We start from the raw sequence: 21,350 nt of genomic DNA on the forward strand, positions 1-21,350 counted from the left end.
AGGGAGTCCCTAAGTTTAGACTTTTAGTGTTTTTAGGAAAGACAAGGAAGGAGCTGGTTAGTATGACGATGATGACCAAAATTCCTGTGTAACTTTTAGCAAATCTTCATATTTTTTCATCTTTTTGCCTTTGGAATTCTTATTTTTCTTTAAGCTTTATAAGGTTCGGTATTCAGATGTATTTATGTAAAACTGTATTCTTGAATGTTAAATTGCTTTCTCCAACTATCATAAGAGGGGGTTTTTTGTCTTGATTTTGCCCTCTTATATAAAACAATTGTGGTAAGTTCAGAAACATGCAGTTAGGAGTATTTTAGCTGTTGCCTGTACATTCAGTAAAACTTGATGCTATTGTGTGTTGAATTATATGCCTTTTGACCTCTAAACCAAAAGTAGAGTTGTTGTGCACCTTAAAAAAGTTTTAATAATACATTTTACTTAACCAAATATGTCCAAATTATTATTATTTTAACCTGTAGTCATTATCTTCAAATTAATGAGATAATTAACATTATTTGTTGTACTACATCTTCAAAATCCTTTGTGCATTTTATAATTGTAGCACATCTTAATACAGACGGCACACGTTCCAAGTGCCCAGCAACCACACGTGGCTAGTGGCAGTCCTATTACATAGTGCAACTTGTTATTTTTAAGTAGCACATTAGATAAGCCAATCACTTTTATGACAGCCATTTTATGTTATCAAAGCCAACTAAAGAGTAAAATTAGGCATCAGCCCCTCTTCTCCCAAGTCTAGCAAATGACCTGACGGCTCTTAATTTAAATGTCATTTATCAAAGTAAATTCCTATCCCCAGGTGCCTATCCTTTAAAATTTTATTCATGGAAAAGTCTGTAATACACCAATATATTAAATATTTGTCCAGAATGTCCTAAGTACTCAGTAGTCCAAAAATGACTACAACACTAAATTATAACATGGATTATTTATTCAGTAAACTTATAAGTTATCAGTTCTGTGGCATTCCCAGTGGGAAATTGACAATGGAAAGAAAAATGTTAAGGCAGCATTATCCACCTGCTAAGTGATCTAAAGGGAAGTTTGCTGTCACATCAAACCTGAACAAGGTCATTAAGGGCAGGTTTATTTTGTATTTATGCTTTTTTTTAATTAATTAATTTATTTATTTATTTATGGCTAAGTTGGGTGTTCGTTGCTGCGCACGGGCTTTCTCTAGTTGCAGAGAGCGGGGGCTACTCTTTGTTGCAGTGCACAGGCTTCTTGTTGCGGTGGCTTCTCTTGTTGCGGAACACGGGCTCTAGGCGCGCGGGCTTCAGTAGTTGTGGCTCGCGGGCTCGAGAGCGCAGACTCACTAGTTGTGGTGCACCAGCTTAGCTGCTCTGCAGCATGTGGGATCTTCCCAGAACAGGGCTCAAACCCATGTCTCCTGCATTGGTAGGTGGACTCCCAAACACTGCACCACCAGGGAAGCCCTGTGTTTATGCTTTTATGAAATATTCTAAGTGTACATAAAAGTCTGGAGAAAACAGTCAAGTACGCACACAACCTAGCTTTGTGAAATATTGACATTTTGCCCAGTATGCTCTAGACCATTCTTTTACAAAAGAGGCAAGATATCATAGATACAGTTAAAGCTTCCCTAATCATATTCTCCTAATGTTCCCCTAGAGGTAATCACCATTTTGATTTTAATGTTTTATCATCCTCATGTATGTTTTGATAAATTTTTACTATATGAATGTATCCATAGACAATCTATAATATCATTTTGCCTGATTTTGATCTTTATATGAATACTGCCATATTGTAGTTCTCTTTTATTTGCTTAAAATTGTTTGAGATTTGTCTGTATTGCTACATAGGGCTCTAGATCAGTGGTTCTCAATCTAGGAGCAAATTTGCCTCCTTCAGAGCACATTTGGCAATATCTAGAGAAATTTTGGTTGTCAGACCTGGGGATAGTGCTATTAGCATCTAGTATGTAGAGATCAGAGATGTTGCTAAACTTCCTGCAATGCACAGGACAGCCCCATAACAAAGAACCAGCCCAAAATGTCAGTAGTGCCATGGTTGAGAAACCCTGCTCTATATCTTTCTCACTGCTGTATAGTAAATATTCTGTGGTGTGAATATACTAGGTTTATTTATCCATTTTCCTGTTGACAGACATTTAGGTTGTTAAAGATCTTGTTTTGGAGATAAATCTAAAGGATAGGAACCATGGCATTGTAACTAGAGAAGGAAGGGTCAAAAATAAGATTTTTATCCAAAGGGAATTGATGAATAATAAGTAATTAATTTGAAAAGGAAAAACAGGAGGAGCAGAATTGGAGGATAGAAGATAAAGACGTCTTGGTACCAAAGAGATGGGTGAGATCAACCAGAGGTGTGCACATGGAAATAGAGATAGTAGTTGAGGTTTATGATTGGAAAGAATCACCCAAGGAAAGTAATATATTCAGAGAGGAAGCTTAGAGCAGAACCTGTGGCATAGCAGTAAGGGAGATTAAGAAGTGATTGGTTGAAAAAGAATGGAGTGTATCAAGAAAGAGGAGTTAGTCAAAAATAACAAAAGGTATTTGAGGACCTAATTGTTTACAGTAGGTTTTCTATGTTTCTTGTTTTTTCCCCATACTCTACATTGTATAATTAGAAAGTTATTTTTTGTTTTAAAATAGTATTAGTTTAATGTAATTAACAGTCCTGTATTTGTACCTTGGACAAGTAATAACCCTAATTTCCCCTGAGTTGTTGGATGGTAATGTCTACCTTGCAACACTGTAGTAAGGAATAAAGATCACATATGTTGGGACTTCCTGGTGGCACAGTGGTTGGGAATCCACCTGCCGGTGTGGGGGACACAGGTTCGATCCCTGTTCTGGGAAGATCCCACATGCCGCGGAGCAACTAGGCCCGTGTGCCACAACTGTTGAGCCTGTGTGCCACAACTACTGAAGCCCGTGAGCCTAGAGCCCATGCTCCGCAACAAGAGAAGCCACCGAAATGAGAAGCCCGCGACCGCAATGAAGAGTAGCCCCCGCTCGCCACAACTAGAGAAAGCCCATGCGCAACAATGAAGACCCAACACAGCCAAAGATAAATAAATTAATTTTTTTTAAAAAAGATCATATATGTTGAATGATGTATGTGAAACATTTAGCACAGACCTTGACAGACAGAGTTGTTTTTTGTTTTTTATTTGACTTTGCCGAGCCTTAGTTGCGGCACGTGGGATCTTTAGTTGCCGCACGCAGGCTCTTTTTAGTTGCGGTATGTGAACTCTTAGTTGTGGCATGTGGGATCTAGTTCCCTGACCAGGGATCGAACCTGGGCCCCCTGCATTGGGAGCGTGGTGTCTTAGCCACTGTACCAACCAGGGAAGTCCAGGGTTTTTAATATTTTTTTATTTATTTTTATTTATTTTTTAAAAATGGCCACTCTGGGAGGCATGCAGGATCCTAGTTCCCCAAACAGGGATTGAACCTGAGCCCCCTGTAGTCGAAGTGTGGAGTCTTAACCACTGGACCACCAGGGAAGTCTGACACATAAGTGTGTTTTTCGTTTTTGGGGGGTTTTTTTTGAAGTCTTTGTTGAATTTGTCACAGTATTGCTTCATTTCATGTTTTGGTTTTTTGGCCGTCAGCATGTGGGATCTTAGCTCCCCGACCAGGGATCAAACCAACACCCCCTGCATTGGAAGGTGAAGTCTTAACCACTGGACTGCCAGGGAAGTCCCATGACACATAGGTTTTTAAATGGTAGCTATTATTAAACGTGGGTGAGAGCTGTGTATTTGGCAGTTTGATATGCCCTCCCAAGAATTAGAGAATGAATTGGTGATGAGTGGTACACTGTTCCTTGGAGAAGGAGGAGCCAGGAGTGAGGGTAGAGTCTTGTAGGATTGAAGCTTTAATGTGTATGCAATCTGAGGAGTAAGAAATTTGTAGAGAGAAGGGATTCTGAAAAGGTAGCAACAGTGTAGCCATAGCTTTGAGTCTTCCCAAGTTCTCCGGTAAATATCAGGAGCAGTATTAGGATGTTTACTCTAACTAATTATGTTTAGCACTGTACTGGAGATCCTAGCAAGTGCAACAAGGCAAGAAAAAGAAATAAAATATGTACAAATTAAAAGGAAGAAATAAAAGTTTCTATTCACAGGTGACATGATTGCTTACATAGAAAATCCTAAGGACTCTGTAAAGAATTAACAAGGTTTTAGGATACAAAGTCAATATTTTTTTAAAAAGTCACTTGTGTTTTTATATACAGTTGACCCTTGAACAACATGTTGTTCAGGGGTTTGAACTGAGCATGTCCACTTGTATGCAGATTTTTTTTTTTAGTAGTATATACTACAGTATGATCTGCAGTTGATTGAATCCACAAATGCAGAACCCAACAGCTTATATGTATACAGAGGGCTTACTGTAAGTTATACTTGGATTTTCCACTGTGCTGAGTGAGGGTTGGCGCCCCTAACCCCTGCATTGTTTGATGGTCAACTGTACTAGAAATAAGCATTTTATAAAATGCTTTTTATAAAATTTTTAAAAATCTTTTAAGGGATAGGGCTTCCCTGGTGGCGCAGTTGTTGAGAATCTGCCTGCCAATGCAGGGGACACGGGTTCGAACCCTGGTCTGGGAAGATCCCACATGCTGCGGAGCAACTAAGCCCGTGAGCCACAACTACTGAGGCTGCACGTCTGGAGCCTGTGCTCCGCAACGGGAGAGGCCGCAACAGAGGCCTGCGCACCGTGATGAAGAGTGGCCCCCGCTCACCACAACTGGAGAAAGTCCTCGCACAGAAACGAAGACCCAACACAGCCAAAAATAAATAAATAAATAAATTAATTTTTTTAAAAATCTTTTAAAAACTGCTTAGGAATAAATTTAACAGAAGATGTGAGAGACATCAATACTGAACCGCAAAATATTGCCAAGAGAAATTAAAAATCTAAATTAAAGGAGAGATACATTTTGAATGGAAGGCTTTGAATTGGAAGACTCAATGATTAGGACATCAATTTTATAGATTCTGCACAAGCCCAACAAGCATGCTTTCTTACATAAAGTGACATTTTTTCTGAAATTTATATTGAAATGAAAAGACCTAGAATATCTAAAGCAATCTTGAAAAAGAACAGTCGGAGGATTTATACTCCCTAACTTTAAGACTTCGTATAAAGCTACAGTAATCAAAATAATGACATTATTATGAGGACAGAGTGATAGTAGGGCAGAATAGAGAGCCCAGAAATAAACGTACATTTATATGATCATTTGATTTTTCAACCAAGGTACCAAAGCAGGCTAATGGAGAAAGAAATGTGTTTTTAACAAACTGTGCTGGAACTATATCTATAGATATAGATGTGTGTGTGTGTGTGTGTGTGTGTGTGTGTGTGTATCTCTTCTCTACCCCTACCACCTAGCATACAAAAAAATGAATTTGAGATGAATTATAGACCTAAATGTAAGGCCTGAAACTAAGAAAACTTAGGAGAATATCTTTCTCATATAGGGGATTAAAAAGAAAAAAAGATTTCTTTGGACCCAGGGAGCAATAACCATAAAGGGGAAAACATTGATAAATCAGGCTTCATCAAAATTTAAAACTTCTGCTTATTTCACAGACTCAGAGAAAATATTTGCAGAACATAGATTTGAAAAGGGACCTGTTCCCATAATGTGAATAACTCCTACAACTCAATTTTTTTAAAAACATAAGATTTGAACAGATGCTTCACAAAGGAACATATATGAATGGCCAGTAGGCACATGAAAAAAATGGTCAGTGTCATTAGTCATAAGGGAAATGTGGAAATTCAAATTAAGACCACTATGAGATACTGCTACACACCCACCAGGATAGCTAATATTTAAAAGTCCGAAAATACTAAATTTGGTGACATTTTTGAGCACTTGGAAGTCTCATACATTGTTAGCAGGAGTGTGTAGTAGTACAACCATTTTGCGAAAAGGAAGGTCTGACAGTTTCTTATAAAACTAAGCATAAACCTTACCCTGTGACCCAGTACTTCCACTTCTAGGTATTTGCTAAAGAGAAATGAAAGTCTGTGTACATTTATTGTAATTTTATTCATAGTAACCCAAAACTGGGATTTTTTTTTCTTTTTTTTTTTTGCCGCCGTGCTGCATGGCTTGTGGGATCTTAGTTCCCTGACCAGAGATTGAACCCGGGCCCTCAGCAGTGAAAGCACAGAGTCCTAACCACTGGACCGCCAGGGAATTCCCAGGAAATAATTTAAATATCTATCAAAACAGGAATAGAAAAATTGTGGTATAATCATGTAATGGGCTACTTATGCAGTAATAAAAAAGAATGACTGAGAAAACAACATGATGAATCTCAGTGAAGCTTTACACAATAAGGTACATACTGTATGATTCCATTTATATGACATTCTAGAATAGGCAAATAATCTATGGTGAGAAAGAAAAACAGTGGTTGCCTTTGTGGAGTGGAGATTGACTGGGGAAGGGCATTAGGAAACTTTCTGGTTGGAGAAAGTAGTTTTATCTTTGTAGATTTGGGGGGTGGGTATAAGTATTTTTCAAAACTCATGGAATGGTATACTTGGTGCATTTCATTGTGCGTAAATGTTATTTGATTAAAAAATAGATTTATGTCACCGGTCATGGAACAAACATAACACAAGCCTCCTGATGTGATTCACTGAGGAGTGCCCTCCAAAAATTCATAACCTGAATCTAACCATGAGGAAAATTCACACAAACTCAAATTGAGGTTTCTATAAAAGAATTTTAAAAGATTCTACAAAAGAACTAGGCTGAGTACTCTTTTTAAAAGTTATGGACATGGTGGGAAAAGTTCCAGATTAAAGAGGACTAAAGAGATAGGACAATTAAAGGCAACATGTAAACCTAGACTGGATACTGGATGAGGGAAAAACAGTGATTTTAAACTTTGTTTTCCTGTAAAAGTATCAGTGTTACAGTTTGAATAAGAGTTGTAGATTAGATAATAGTATTAGTATTAGTAATAGTATTTATTGTTAATTTCTAATTTTTATAATTGTACTATGATTATGTAAGAGAATATCCTTCAAGTCCTTCAGCCTGCAGATAGTTCAGGAAAAATATATATTTACAGAGAATTGTGGAACAAATGTGGTAAAATGTTGACATGAGACTGTAGATGCACGATATACAGGAATTCTTTGTATTATATTTGCAACTTTTTTGTAAGTCTGAAATTAAGGAATAAGTTAAGAAAGAACACAAAGCAACTGGGATTGAAGAACCAAAAAAATCCATGGACAGGGACTTCCCTGGTGGTCCATTGGTTAAGAATCAGTCTTGCAATGCAGGGGATGCCAGTTCGATCCCTGGTCAGGGAACTAAGATGCCACATGCTGCAGGGCAACTAAGCCCGAGCGCCACAACTAGGGAGCCCGTGTGCTCTGGAGCCTGCACACCACAACTAGAGAGAAGCCCACGCACTGCATCGAAGAGCCCGTGAGCCACAACAAAAGATCCTGCGTGCTACAATTAAGACCCAACACAGCCAAATGAAAGAGTAGGTAAGTAGGTAGATAGGTAGATAGAAGATAGATAGATAGATAGATTTTTTTTTTAAATTATACTCAGAAAATCCATGGATGTCATCTACAACAAAATAAAATGAGGTATCACAACATAGAGACAAACCACTAAAAGCTTTAAGACCTGACTGGCACTGTGTTAGCAGTTGTGCAGGAGAAATTGAAGGAAGCAACAGGGCATCTGACAACCCCAGGATTTCCAGAAGAGCCAGTAATTGTTCTAGAAAGCTTAGAGAACATTTAAGAAGAGCAGCTAGAAATTAGGAGTGGTTTTCCATATTCCCAAAACTAGTAAATACAGAGATGTTCTGGGATAAGGTATAAAGGGTCTGACTGGACCAATCAGTAGAGAGAAATCACACAATAATTCGAACAAGGAAAGTTAATATAAAGAATTATTAACTGTAACAGGATGGGGTAATGAGTGATTAGCTAGTAAATAGTAAAGAGAACTCTAAAGAATATAAAGAACTTATAAAGAATATAGAGTTCTAAAAAACTCTATAAAGAATTGGCAGATACAAGGAGCAGCCACTAACCCTCGGGCTAAGACAGTGCCCAAGGAAGAGTCCCCTGTTGCCCCATCACCACCCCAGGATTGAGATCCAGACCTTATCGGAAAGGGCTTAGCTGTGGCTCACTGAATGGCAGAGCAGTTGCTAAGGTGCTTCTCCAGGGAACATGCTGGAAATCTGCCCTCTAGAGTACCTCGTAAAGCTGTTCATGGGATATGTCACTGCTACAAAACCACTCAAGTCAGCGCCCACTTGCACTTTAGAACCTGGCTTAGCAGGAGCAGAGTGCTGCAGGAACCTGCTGAGTAAGCACACAGGAACAAGAAGCAAAAGTCTCTCCTTGCGCTCTACTGACAAAATTAACATGCCAGCAAATTAACAAAGGGAAAGTTTTTGTTTTTTTTTTTTAATAAATTTATTTATTTATTTATTTTTGGCTGTGTTGGGTCTTCGTTTCTGTGCGAGGGCTTTCTCTAGTTGCGGCAAGCGGGGGCCACTCCTCATCGCTGTGCGCGGGCCTCTCACTATCGTGGTCTCTCTTGTTGCAGAGCACAGGTTCCAGACGCACAGGCTCAGTAGTTGTGGCTCACGGGCCTAGTTGCTCCGTGGCATGTGAGATCTTCCCAGACCAGGGATCGAACCCGTGTCCCCTGCATTAGCAGGCAGATTCTCAACCACTGCGCCACCAGGGAAGCCCCAAAGGGAAAGTTTTTAAAGTGCCCAGATACATTTACACAGAGCAAGCAGAAAGGATGACTTTGGAACCAAGAGGCAATAAAGTTCAGCACAGAGTTCTGTCACATTTAATACTAACTAGCCAATATTCCCATCCAGAACAAAGCCCCTCACTGAGGACAAAACTGTTGGAAATAGAATCCAGACTGAGCCGCAGGGACAGAGACAATAGAGACAAAGGGAAGAGAAGGTTCAGGTACAAGGCATGGGGAGGAGGAGGTGAGCCGGGACATCAAAGAAAGTGTGCCATCTTTTTGAGCACTCCATGAAGACAACAGAAGAGAGCTATAAAGTGTGATGTTAGAAAGCTATCTTGATCCACTTTCACAAAAATTGATTACATAAAAATGAACAACATAAAAGGATCAAGAGAATAAGGAACAGAGTAACATTTCTACAGACAATGCAAAGTACACCTGTGAGACGTGCACAAAACGGATAAGAACCATAACCTGTTATTTTAAAAATTGAACAAATGGTACAAGAACGACATAACCAGAAAATTTCACAGAGCTAGAACTTGGGAAAGAAGTAATAAAAGATTTCAGAAAAATGAAGACTAAACAAGAAAGAGCACAAGACAATAAACACTAGTGTTTTTCAAGATTTAGACAAAGGCAGATTTTTAAATGAATAAGAAACAAATAGATTAAAATTAAGAATTGAAAAAAAAGATACAGAAATTTGGCAAAAAAAAAATCCAAAAGATCTCCCCTGCAAATAATAATAATAATATAAAATAACAAAAACGAACAGCTTAAGTGCTAAAAAGTATAATTCAAGAATAATTTCATGAAATACAGTAAGACTTGAAACTACAAATTGAAAGGACAGCCAGAACAGCCAACACTTAGAAGAAAAATATCCTTCGGACATCCAGACATAAAGAACAAGTCACTTATAAAAGAAAGAAAATCAGACACAATTTGACAACAAAGCTGTATAACACAAGTCAATGGTATAACAATTAGAATACTCAAGCAAAGAAAATGTGAGCCAAGGATTTTATACTCTGTCACACTTTATTCATCTAGAATTCTTTTGCCTTTACTATTCCATCCAGAAGAGTGTATTTACCTGTCCATATTCTGTCACAGATTTGTCCATTTGTATACTGAATTAATATTTCAGATTGTATCCGTGCTTGCTCTATGCTAGTGGTTCTCCTCTTGACAGGTTGAAAATATACACCTGCTGGGGCCCCTCTTCTGGAGGTTTTGATTCAGAAGCGCTGCAGTCGAGTCTGTGCATCTTTCTATTTCTTGTTTAATGTCCCATGGTCATTTGTGCTGAAAAGCCATTTTCCTACTCTGTACCAGATTGTAAAGTTTGGGTTTGGGCACCAGTGTCATCCTCACACCCCCATACAATTCGTTATTAAGTCTGTTACTCTTAACACTTCTCGATCCTTCCCATCATCTCTTCCTCTACTCCTGTCGCCTTTGTACTTTCCTGTACTAGGAAACTGGTCTCCTAATAGTCTCCTAGTTGTCTATAGCCCTGAAATACATCCTTCAAGCTGCTACCAGACTTGTAAACTAATGGTTGGATCATGTTAACTCTGCATGAGAGATGGATTCCCATCCCTAAAGAATAAAATTCAACCTCCCTTAAAAATACTCCACAATCTGGCTCCTACCTACTTTGCCAGAAATCTGTTTCCCCAAAGAAAGGTCCTCTCATTCCCTAGCACTAATGCTGAACTATTTGCAGATCTCTTTTTCATGTTTTTCCTGTCTTGGTGTTCATTCAGCATTCTGTTCCTGGAATCACCCATTTTCCAGCTTTGGAATTCATCATTAAGGACTCTTCTTAGTCTCCTCTAATGAAACCTTTTCTGATAGCACTTCTTTTTCTAGTGGAATTGACTATTCCTTCCTTAGTACTCCTTCTTCCCTAATGTGAATTTTTATCATAGTCCCTCTAATCTTTTTTTTTTTTTTTTGATGTGGACCATTTTTAAAGTCTTTATTGAATTTGTTACAATATTGCTTCTGTTTTATGTTTTGGCTTTTTGGCCGTGAGGCATGTGGGATCTTAGCTCCCTGACCAGGGATCAAACCTGCACCCCCTGCATTGGAAGGTGAGGTCTTAACCACTGGACTGCCAGGGAAGTCCCCCCATAACCTTTTATTATACTTACTTGTCTACAAGTTTATCTTTGTAGTAAGACTGTGACCCTTGTGGGGATAAGGATTCTTCTTAATTGTCTTAATTGCCTTTGTATTCCTAGCACATGGTGTGCCTCTGCCCCAAAGCAGTCTCATTAGAAATGCTATGAATACTCAAATTTCACTGACCAGATTATGCTCCTTAAATCTGAGAAAAGTGATTCACTTTCTTGTTCATTCAGCTTTCTGTGCCTCCTTAGTTGGCATACATATCCTACAGGAAGATGAGAACTCGCACACTTATTCTGTTTATTTAAAAAAATTTTTTTTAATCCTCTTATATTAAAGGAAATGAAAGCCAAGAGAACCTGAGATTGATTTTGCATTTCAACATCGTCTGTTTATTTGTTAATTCTGAATACAGTGTTAGAGTGCTGCTGATATATAGTTATCAATAATTGGTAGGTTCCATGGTGAATGCTACTTTGCAAAAAGTGCTGAAATGATTAGTTTTCTGTATCAACCATTAATACCCCTTTTTTCCTAGCCTTCTTTGAATCCAGAAGCTGGCAAACAGAATCAGCCATGCAGACCTATTGGGACCCCTTCTGGAGTGTGGGGTAGGTAGATTTTGCCATTTTTAAAGGCACAACTTTAGATTTTTCTTAGCAGGGAGAGGAGAAAAAATTCTTTATCTGTTTTTTTATTTTGTTTCTTTATCTCTGGTTTCTCATCTCATCATTTGCACATGGTAACTAACTCTGCCTAGCTCTTACTCTGCCCCCCAAAATACCATTGAAATGTAATGGTAGTAGAGTCAGAATACAGACAATGGAGAGCTTGTAGAGCCCTGAATTTGAAAGCAGATTTTAAGCAAAGGGAGAATAATATAATATGCTCATAAGTAATTTTTAATATTGCTAATTTGCTTATAACAATTAAATTGAATTTTAATGTATTATAGTTGTCTCCTTAATATTTGGAAGACATAACTATATTCTAACCATTCTTTCCTATTACTAAATACTCTTCTAAAGTGTTCTTTGAAAGGCTAAATAATACCACGTCCCAGAGAACATTTTGTTCAACCAGGTTCTGTTAGCTGAGTGGGGTGTTGTTTTTGTTTTTGGCAGTTATCAATGATGTTTGTTGTATAGGGCAGGGGGAAACCTATAAATATACACATTTATATGTATATGTTTCTAATAACTAGCCTTATAAAAAGTTAGTAGACAAATCAGTGTATTTCAAACGAAACCTGATCCTGTGGCATTGGGATCTTTGGCATTTACAAATTGTACTCTCCTAGTTCCTACATTAGATATGTTCAGTAGCCAGGCATTTTATTAGGAAGGCTTTAGTGTATCTAAATACTGGGTTTGGATCTTGAGTTACAGGATTAAGGGCAATTGCTGTACCATTTCCCCTTTGTTAATGTATAGCTTTGCCCCAGTTTGCCTCATCAGAAGGTCCCATAGCAGACTCCTTTCTCCAATTTCCTCATCTCTCTGTGTTCTAATGCTGACAGGAGTAGCTACCCTTGGATATATTCTTGTTTGGTCTATGCCTGAGTGATCACACCGTGCATGAGACATGTTATACCCCTGAAAGACTTCTAACATCTTTGGGCTTTTTGGTTGATTATGAATTTAGAATCAAGTGTTTTCTTATGCTGCCTTTTTTCCTACGGTTCCTGGGTACTGTCACTTTTGAGAGTATCTGTTAAGTGCACACCAGGAAATGTTTGTCACTTAGTCTCAACTGTCAGCTCTTTGTTCAAAGTGAGGCCTTTGTTTGAACTATGCTTCGTGTTAACCAATAGGTTTGACATTCTTTTGTCTCTCCACTATTGTATTTCACAGAAAACCCACCTAGTGCCAAGCAGCCCTCCAAAATGCTAGTCATCAAAAAAGTTTCCAAAGAAGATCCTGCTGCTGCCTTCTCTGCTGCATTCACCTCACCAGGATCTCACCATGCAAACGGAAACAAATTGTCAACCATGGTTCCAAGTGTCTATAAGAACCTGGTTCCTAAGCCTGTACCACCCCCATCCAAGGTATGATTTGTAATCAGTGTAAGAACCTTATACAGCAGAGGTGGGAGAATAAATAAAAAAATTTAGTAAATTTATTTTTTCCTGTTGAGTCACTCACCAGATATTCATTTGGTGCCATTAAGTTATATGTATAGCATTTTACTGTCTCCAAACTCTCTTCTGCTGCCAACTACATTTTTAGTAGGCCTCTCATACTCATTAGCTTCATCTCATAAACCTGCTTCCCTTGATTTGCTGTTTTCGTTAATAACACCAACATTCATCTGGTCACGTAGCTGAGTATCACGGCTGCTGCTTTCTTCCTCCTCCTTACTCATTCCCCTCTCCCAAGCAGTTATAAAATCCTCGTCAGTTTTTTCCTCTATGATATGCCCTTGTCATCTCACATTTACTGTTGTAGTGTACCCTTCTATTTCCTTATTTCTCTGTATTTATCTTCCACAGAACTGCCAGAATGATTATCCTAAAACAGTTTGAATATATCACATCCCCTCCCATTAAGTCCCTTTAGTGATTCCAAACCATCTGTATAGCAGGGGTTGGTAAACTTTATCTGTAAAGGGTCAGATGATAGGTGTTTTAGGCTTTGTTGGTCACATATGACATATGGTCTTTTTGTAATATATTCTTTTTCTTTTTTTTTTTTCAACCCTTTAAAAATGTAAAAAACATTATTAGCTCATGGGCTATACAAAAATAGGCCTCAGGCCAGTTTTGGCCCAAGGGTCATGACTTAGCAACCCCTGATGTTATAATACGGTGTCCAGACTCCTGAGCACTGGTGTGTATAATTCTATATAGCCTAAGCCTAATCTGTCTTTTACTGCCCTTTCTTTTCTTACCTGGGAGATTTTCCTTCATGTTTATGTCATCCTCTCTGTGAATCCTTTTCTGTCACATACATCTAAAGATCTAATTAAGCCTTGTATCTGGTTGAATAGCACTCTGTCTCTAACCACAATATTTATTGCATCTATTTCTTCATTTGGTTGTAATCTCCTTAAAGGCTTCAGGTCTTTTTCATATTTGTATCCCTAGCACCCTCACAAAAGCACACAATAATTGCTTGAATGAATTCCAGCCACTGTAAGGAAACAATTAGATTTACTGTGTTATTGTGAGAAAAAAACAGTGAGCATTAATTCACTTTTCTGTGTGTGCAAGCACTTGTTTGGTGCTTAAGAGCAACACAAAGTACAACATTGGTCCTCACCCTCCATGGGCTAAAAGTCTAATAGGGATGACAAGATATAACAATATAAGGTCATGTGATTGTGTATGAAATAAAATAACAACAAATCCTAAAAACAAATCTTAAACAGATTTGGAATAACTAAATTAATGAAACACTATTTATTTATTTACACAGTTCAGAGGAGCAAGGTTCAGCTTAGACTATGACCATCAAGGGAAATTTTACTGAAAAACTAATTTGAACGGATCTTTGGAGGATGGTCCAGATTTGGATAGTCAGGGAAAGTCTGGAGAGTATTACAGATTAGAAGAGGTGGTTAAATAAAATGTTCTGAAAATAGAAAACACTGGGCATATATGAGGGATAGGGAATGAACCATTCTGATTACCTGGTAGCACTGGAAAAATATCAGGACTGAGGGTCATTATCCTAGTGTTAATGAAGCTTTCAGGGTAGATAAGATCTCTGAGGGAAAGAGGATAGAAGAAGAGTAAAGAATGGGACAATAAGACTTGGGGAAATACTTAATATTTCATAAATATTAGGAAAATAACAACATAGTCAACAGGATTAAGAAATTGTAATTCCGACATAGAAAAAAAATCGTGTGCTATCACACATCTGGGTGGGTGAATTTAAGATGGCAGCCGGGGTTGTCAGCACTTGTCAGTTGCTGCCAATAGGTTGAGGGAAATAACTGAAAAGAGGGGATTTGGACCTTAGCAGTTGGAAAGTTTTTGGTGACCTTTGAGTTGAGGTTTTAGGAGAGTAGTGTAAGGCTGAAAAACAAGATTTCAGAGGATTCTGGAATTATGTGAGTGGAAGTGGAGGTAGTGGCACCTTTGAGACTTGACAGTAAAAGGAAACAGAATATAGGTGGTGGTAAAGTTAAGTGAAAGGGTGAAGAAAATCTGTAGGAAGAAGTCGCTGGGGACAACTTGAAATATACTTGAAAGGTCATTAAAGGATCATGGCCCAAGAAGAAATGAATGGGAATAAACTGATTGACAAGTGGACTTATTTTTGAAAGGGGTTTAGGATACTTGTTCCTCTGATGTAGAAGGAAAAGAATATGAATTCAGTCAAGAGAGCAACTCCTATAAAGAAAGAAACTGTAGCATGGAAATTAACAGCAGGGCTTTGAAGTAGACAGATGTGACACTTTGCTCCTTCTTTGTGATACAACCCTGGACAAGTTTCTAACGTTCTGAGTCTCAATTTCATCATATAAAATGGAGGTAGTAGTGCCTGTCTTTTAAGGGTTTTTTGAGGAGTAAATGAGGTACTTGTAAGTGGTAATAAATGGTGGCTATTATTATCAGCATGGCAGCATACCTTTTGTTTGTTCCATTCCTTTAGAGTTTATAAAGTTTTCGTAAGTGTTAACTTCATGTGAAATGTCTGCAAGCATTCTGTTAGGCAATAGAAGAAGAGTATAATAATGAGTGAGACAAAGTCATATCCTCAAGGATCTTAGAAGTCTTTTGGGGGAGAAGAAGTGACAAGGATAAAAGTCATAACACAGAGCTTAAGATCAGTTTAGCCCTGTTGTGTAGAACTGAGTTGAGGATAGAATGAAGATAGGAAAACTAATGTAAAGTCTGCTGTTAACTATCCTTGCAAAAGGTAGTGAAGCCTGAACAGGGATGATGCAAGTGAGCAGAGAAGGGAGGTGGTGATGGCACACAGTGGGAAGCAAATCAGAGGAGGAAAATAGGACACTGAGCATTCATCCCCAGGAAACTGGGATAACTGTGGCACCATTTCACTGAAGTTAGAGAAGAGAGAAAGCAGAGTTTTCAGGAAAAGTTGATGAGAGTGGTTCTGGGACCCTTGAATGTGAGATGTTAGAGGAAAGCAGAGATGAGATAACTAGTAGGCAGATGTAGATTTATCCATTCATTCATTTTCTCTACGCATTCAACAGTTATTAAACATCGAGTATTTGTGTCTTTAAAAGCTGTATGCCACTAGAGTCAGAAAAATAATCTCAAAGAGTTGCTGTCCAGTAAAGAGACACATATAAAAAATAATTGTACTGCCCTGCCTGGAGAGGGTCCTCAGAGCCTTTACAGATGAGGTCATATTTGAACTGGGTTTTTTTGTTTGTTTGTTTTAATTTTATTTATTTATTTATTATTTATTTATTTATTTGTGGCTGTGTTGGGTCTTCATTTCTGTGTGAGGGCTTTCTCTAGTTGCGGCGAGCGCGGGCCACTCTTCATCGCGGTGTGCAGGCCTCTCACTGTCGCGGCCTCTCTTGTTGCAGAGCACAGGCTCCAGATGTGCAGGCTCAGTAGTTGTGGCTCACGGGCCTAGTTGCTCCGCGGCATGTGGGATCTTCCCAGACCAGGGCTCGAACCCGTGTCCCCTGCATTGGCAGGCAGATTCTCAACCACTGCGCCACCAGGGAAGCCCTGAACTGGGTTTTGAAGCGGCAAAGGAAAGAGAACTACCGTTCGTTGACATCTTACTATGTTCCAGGACATTCACTAGGCCTTTTACGTATAACATTTACCTTAATCCTAGGATGTAGAAAATTATGTCATATATGACGTTACATTGCTAATAAAATTATGGAGTTTGGGACTCTAAAACTAGGTTTGTCTAACTTCAACTAGGGCTCTTTCCACTGCCCCAGAATGCTCCCCATCTTGAAGGATAAAAAGGAGAGAGGAGGATGAGAATTCTAGTTTTAGAGTCAGACTTCATGCCACTCTAAGTACTTGGAATATAGTACTGACGTATCCTAACTAGTCAACAAATGGTAGTTTTAAAACAGTAGGAGTGGGACTTCCCTGGTCGTCCAGTGGTTGGGAATCCGCCTTCCAATGCAGGGGATGCGGGTTTGATCCATGGTCGGGGAACTAAGATCCCACATGCCACGGGGCAACTAAGCCCACGCGCAGCAACTAGAGAGAAGCCTGCGCGCCGCAACGAAGACCCAGAGCAGCCAAAAGAAAAAAAAAGAAAAAAAAACCAGTAGGAGTTTGTTAGGGAGCAAGTAGGTGGGGCATTCCAGGCAGAGGAACTATTTGTTACCAAAAAAAAAAGCGGGGGGGTGGCTTCCTTGGTGCGCAGTGGTTAAGAATCCACCTGCCAATGCAGGGGACACGGGTTCGAGCCCTGGTCTGGGAAGATCCCACATGCCACGGAGCAACAAAGCCTGTGCGCCAGAACTACTGAGCCTGCACTCTAGAGCCTGCGAGCCACGACTACTGAGCCCGCGTGCCACAACTACTGAAACTCGCATGCCTAGAGCCCGTGCTCCGCAACAGGAGAAGCCACTGCAGTGAGAAGCCCACGCACTGCACCGAAGAGTAGCCCCCGCTCACCGCAACTAGAGAAAGCCCACGCGCAGCAATGAAGACCCAGTACAGCCAAAAATAAATAAAATAAAATTAATTTAAAAAAAAAAAAAGGAGGCAAAACATGCCATGTCTGGGAAAAGACAAGTGGATGGCTGGTAGTTGGGAAGTGGTGGGGAGAAGTAAGACTAAAGCCAAATGTTGGAGGTCTTTATAAAAAGCTCAGGTGAGAGTTTAGGGGTCATATTAGCTCCATGATTTTAACAATTTGATTAAACAATTACAAATAACTAGTTTTTCTAATGAAGTTCACCTAGGAACAGATTGCAGTAGAAGAGCACTGAGTATGCCTACATCCACTGAATAGACTGAAAGGAATTCAGGAGGCGAGAAGAGAATGAAGCATCAGGGAATTGAGAAGGGAAAGAGGGACAGGTTCAGAAAAGATAGGTAACAAGTAATCTCTTCTTCTACAAAAACAGATTTTTTAAAGCTGGCCATTGAATGTAATATGAAGACAAGATTTTTGCTTATTTATTGAAAGAGCTGTTTCATTAAAATGGGGATAGAGTTGAGTGTTGCAGGGAATTAAATAGTAAGAATGAACAAGTGAAAGCAGATACTGACTTATGCAGAAAAGTTTGGAAATAAAAGAATTGTAGTAAAAGGGAAAATATATCTTTGGTTTTTTCCCCCTTAGCTTCAGTAAGGTGGCTTAGCATGTTTGTAGATAAAATGGAAGAACTTACTAGAGAGAAGGAGATTAAAGATACAAAGGAGAAATAATTGATAAATTCATAAAGGAATGAGAACAAATGGATGTAGAATGGTAGAAAGGGAGGGGGACCTATCAAAGGAACTTGAGATGCAAAGGAGAGAATTGGGGAGAATTTGGATCCAGTGACGACATTTTTTTTTTTTTTTTATAACTTCATTTTATTTTTTAATTTATCTTTGGCTGCATCGGGTCTTCATTGCTGCACGTGGGCTTTCTCTAGTTGCGGCAAGTAGGGGCTACTCTTTGCGGTGCGCAGGCTTCTCATTGCAGTGGGTTCTCTTGTCGCGGAGCACAGGCTCTAGGCGCGCGGGCTTCAGTAGTTGTGGCTCACGGGCTCTAGAGCGCAGGCTCAGCAGTTGTGGCACACGGGCTTAGTTGCTCCATGGCATGTGGGATCTTCCCAGGCCAGGGATCGAACCCACGTACCCCGCATTGGCAGGCGGATTCTTAACCACTGCGCCACCAGGGAAGGCCCGGATCCAGTGACTTCTGACGTCAGTCCAGTAGGAGAAGACAGGATCATTTGAGGTGGAGAGTTGAGGTTGATTTGGAGTTAGGAGAAAAGGAGAGGATATTTTAAAAAGAAAACAGCAGCTGATATATGATTCACTTTAGTGGATTCCTTTTTTTTCCTTCCTTTATTGACTGAAGTGTGGTTGATGTACAATATATAAGTTACAGGTGTACAATATAGTGATTCATAATTTTTAAAGGTTATACTCCATTATTCCTCCTGGTGTACAATATATCCTTGTAGCTTATTTTATACATAATGGTTTGTGCCTCACCTTAGTGGATTTCTACATATATAATTCCTCTAATAAAGGGGGTACAGGGCATAATGGTTTTCTCTAGTGAGCAGCCAAACACTATATAATATAGTGTTTGAATTACTGAAAATTAAGTTTGAATAAAGCTGGACAGAGATGTCAGTATCCTGTTGCACGTAACACTGTCTGGTAAAACTATTGTACTACGTACTACTGTATCGTACTCACCTGTTTCTGCGCCCTGAGGTGGCAATATTAAAAGAAAGACAAGGCATCTGGTGACCTTCTGCAACTCTGGGAAACTATTGTCTTTGATATTTAGCCTGAATAAGCAGCCATGTTTAGATTTTCATCAGTGCAAGAAAAAAATTAATTTCCATTCCAGTTAGGTCGTTGTCTCTTTTATCTGCGGGCATGCTCTTTTTGGAGGCATTGTGGAAAACAATATTGTATCCTAGTTGAATGACCTTGGACAAATTACATAGCTTTCTTAATGTTAGTGTAATTCTCTGTAAAAATTTGACATAATTATACCTGATTGGGTTAAGAATTAAATAAAATAGATCAGGCATCTGGTACATAGTAGATAACTCTGTTAAGTTTATTCCTTTCTTTAGCCTATAGTATCTTCTTTAATAACAAGAAAGAAATCCTTTTCACTCAGACCCTTCCTTTGTCCTAGAGGTCTCTTGCTTCTAATTGTTTCATTTTGGTAAAACAGACTTTTTTACTTTCTTTAGCCTCACTCCATTGATGTGCCTCAGACAAGAGTGATTGACTCAGGAAAAATGGAGTATTCCATTTACACTATGCTGCCATCATAGTTGGGGTCAGGGCCAGAGTGACAGAATGGGCCCAGACCCCACAAGGCCGAGCAAAAGAAGGGCCTCTGGACTAAACCAGGATTGTCCAGCCATTTATATTGCCCACCCTGGCCTGTAACTAGCCTCCTGCCATCAGTGTTCCTAGAAAACATCATTTTTCTGATGTGCTCTTTGGAGGCAGGGGTGGGGGGTTGTCAGGATTACATCAGAGGTTAACAGCACACTATAAAAGAAAACATTTGGGGGGGTCAAATAAGTTTAGAAAATGCTGTGTAGTGTATCTGCCTCTCAATTCACATATATAGTTAAGTGCTTTGAGAAACAGCACAGTAAAAGAAACCTGTTGTTGAACTATATTCAGCCTAGCATCTCCCAGGCTTATTGGACTAGGGCTCTGTTTTTGAGAAATACCTGTTAATATCCCATGGCTTTTCTGGTTCCTGTCTGCCTTTTTCCTTCAAGGTTATATACCTCCCAATCGTGTTGAGACAGGTGAACTCTTGGAATTCATGTTTGCACACAACATTTCACTCTTTATGATCTTACAGGCTGAGCTTCTGTTTGCATGCTGTTCTGACTGATTTGTTCTTTCTTCCCATGTAGCCCAGTGCGTGGAAATCTAACAGAATGGAACACAAATCAGGATCCCTTTCCTCTAGCCGGGAGTCTGCTTTTACCAGTCCAATCTCTGTTACCAAACCAGTAGTACTGGCTGGTGGTATAGTTTTAAGCTCTCCCAAAGAGGTGAGTGAGAATAAAGCTAAGTAGCCTTTTCTAAAGTTGCCATTTCCCATTTACTTAAACTGAGGTAAGTGTTGTGACATGTACAGCTCTAACTCCATTTCCTTTGTAGTTATGCTTAGCTCAAAGTCATTTTTTTACTGGTGATTCCCATTAGCATCCAAAGATGGGCAGTAGCTGGGTGGGGTCATTGCCCTTTGGTAAACCAGGGTTGGCCTGTGTTTGACTGGCGTTATGCTGGCGTCTGGAGAAAGATCGGAGAGGTGCTATTTAAACCATCTGGTTTTAACTGTAAGAACTCTGCAGAGCTGAAGTCTGTTTAAATGAAAAGGATAGTTTATTTTTGGTAAAAGAGTGATAAATAGGCTACGAGATTCTGGAAAGCAGTACCATGTAGAAGTGGCCTAGAGAATCCCAGTACTTACTCTTTGCTGTCAAGAGCAACCTATTTGTGGTATTTGCCCAGAGCCCCGCCAGCACCACTCCTCCAATTGAGATCAGCTCCTCTCGTCTGACCAAGTTGACCCGCCGAACTACTGACAGGAAGAGTGAGTTCCTGAAGACTCTGAAGGATGACCGGAATGGAGACTTCTCAGAGAGCAGAGACTGTGAGAAGCTGGAGGATGTAAGAGCAAAGGGTTTTTCTGGGGCAACATAAGTGTTTTTCTATGTTATACATGTACTTTTTGTTCTTAAGGGAGAAAGATGTGGTACATTTTTAAAATGACAGAGATTTGTCTGGAGGA

The 21,350-nt window shown here is 39.3% G+C and overlaps 1 protein-coding gene across 4 annotated transcripts in view; it reads left to right on the plus strand.

Moving 5' to 3' along the window:
• GPBP1L1 (GC-rich promoter binding protein 1 like 1) overlaps positions 1-21,350 on the plus strand; it is a 56,557-nt gene that overhangs the window by 31,185 nt on the left and 4,022 nt on the right. For all 4 annotated transcript variants that reach the window (XM_082454614.1, XM_082454613.1, XM_082454615.1 and 1 more), the window contains exons 6-9: positions 11,480-11,552; positions 12,795-12,988; positions 20,467-20,607; positions 21,071-21,229. In XM_082454614.1, the coding sequence (XP_082310740.1) occupies positions 11,480-11,552; positions 12,795-12,988; positions 20,467-20,607; positions 21,071-21,229 (567 nt within the window). The remainder of the gene's footprint in view (positions 1-11,479; positions 11,553-12,794; positions 12,989-20,466; positions 20,608-21,070; positions 21,230-21,350) is intronic.

Source organism: Balaenoptera physalus (genome assembly GCF_965194825.1).
Source record: "Balaenoptera physalus genome assembly, chromosome: 1".
NCBI lineage: Eukaryota > Metazoa > Chordata > Mammalia > Artiodactyla > Balaenopteridae > Balaenoptera > Balaenoptera physalus.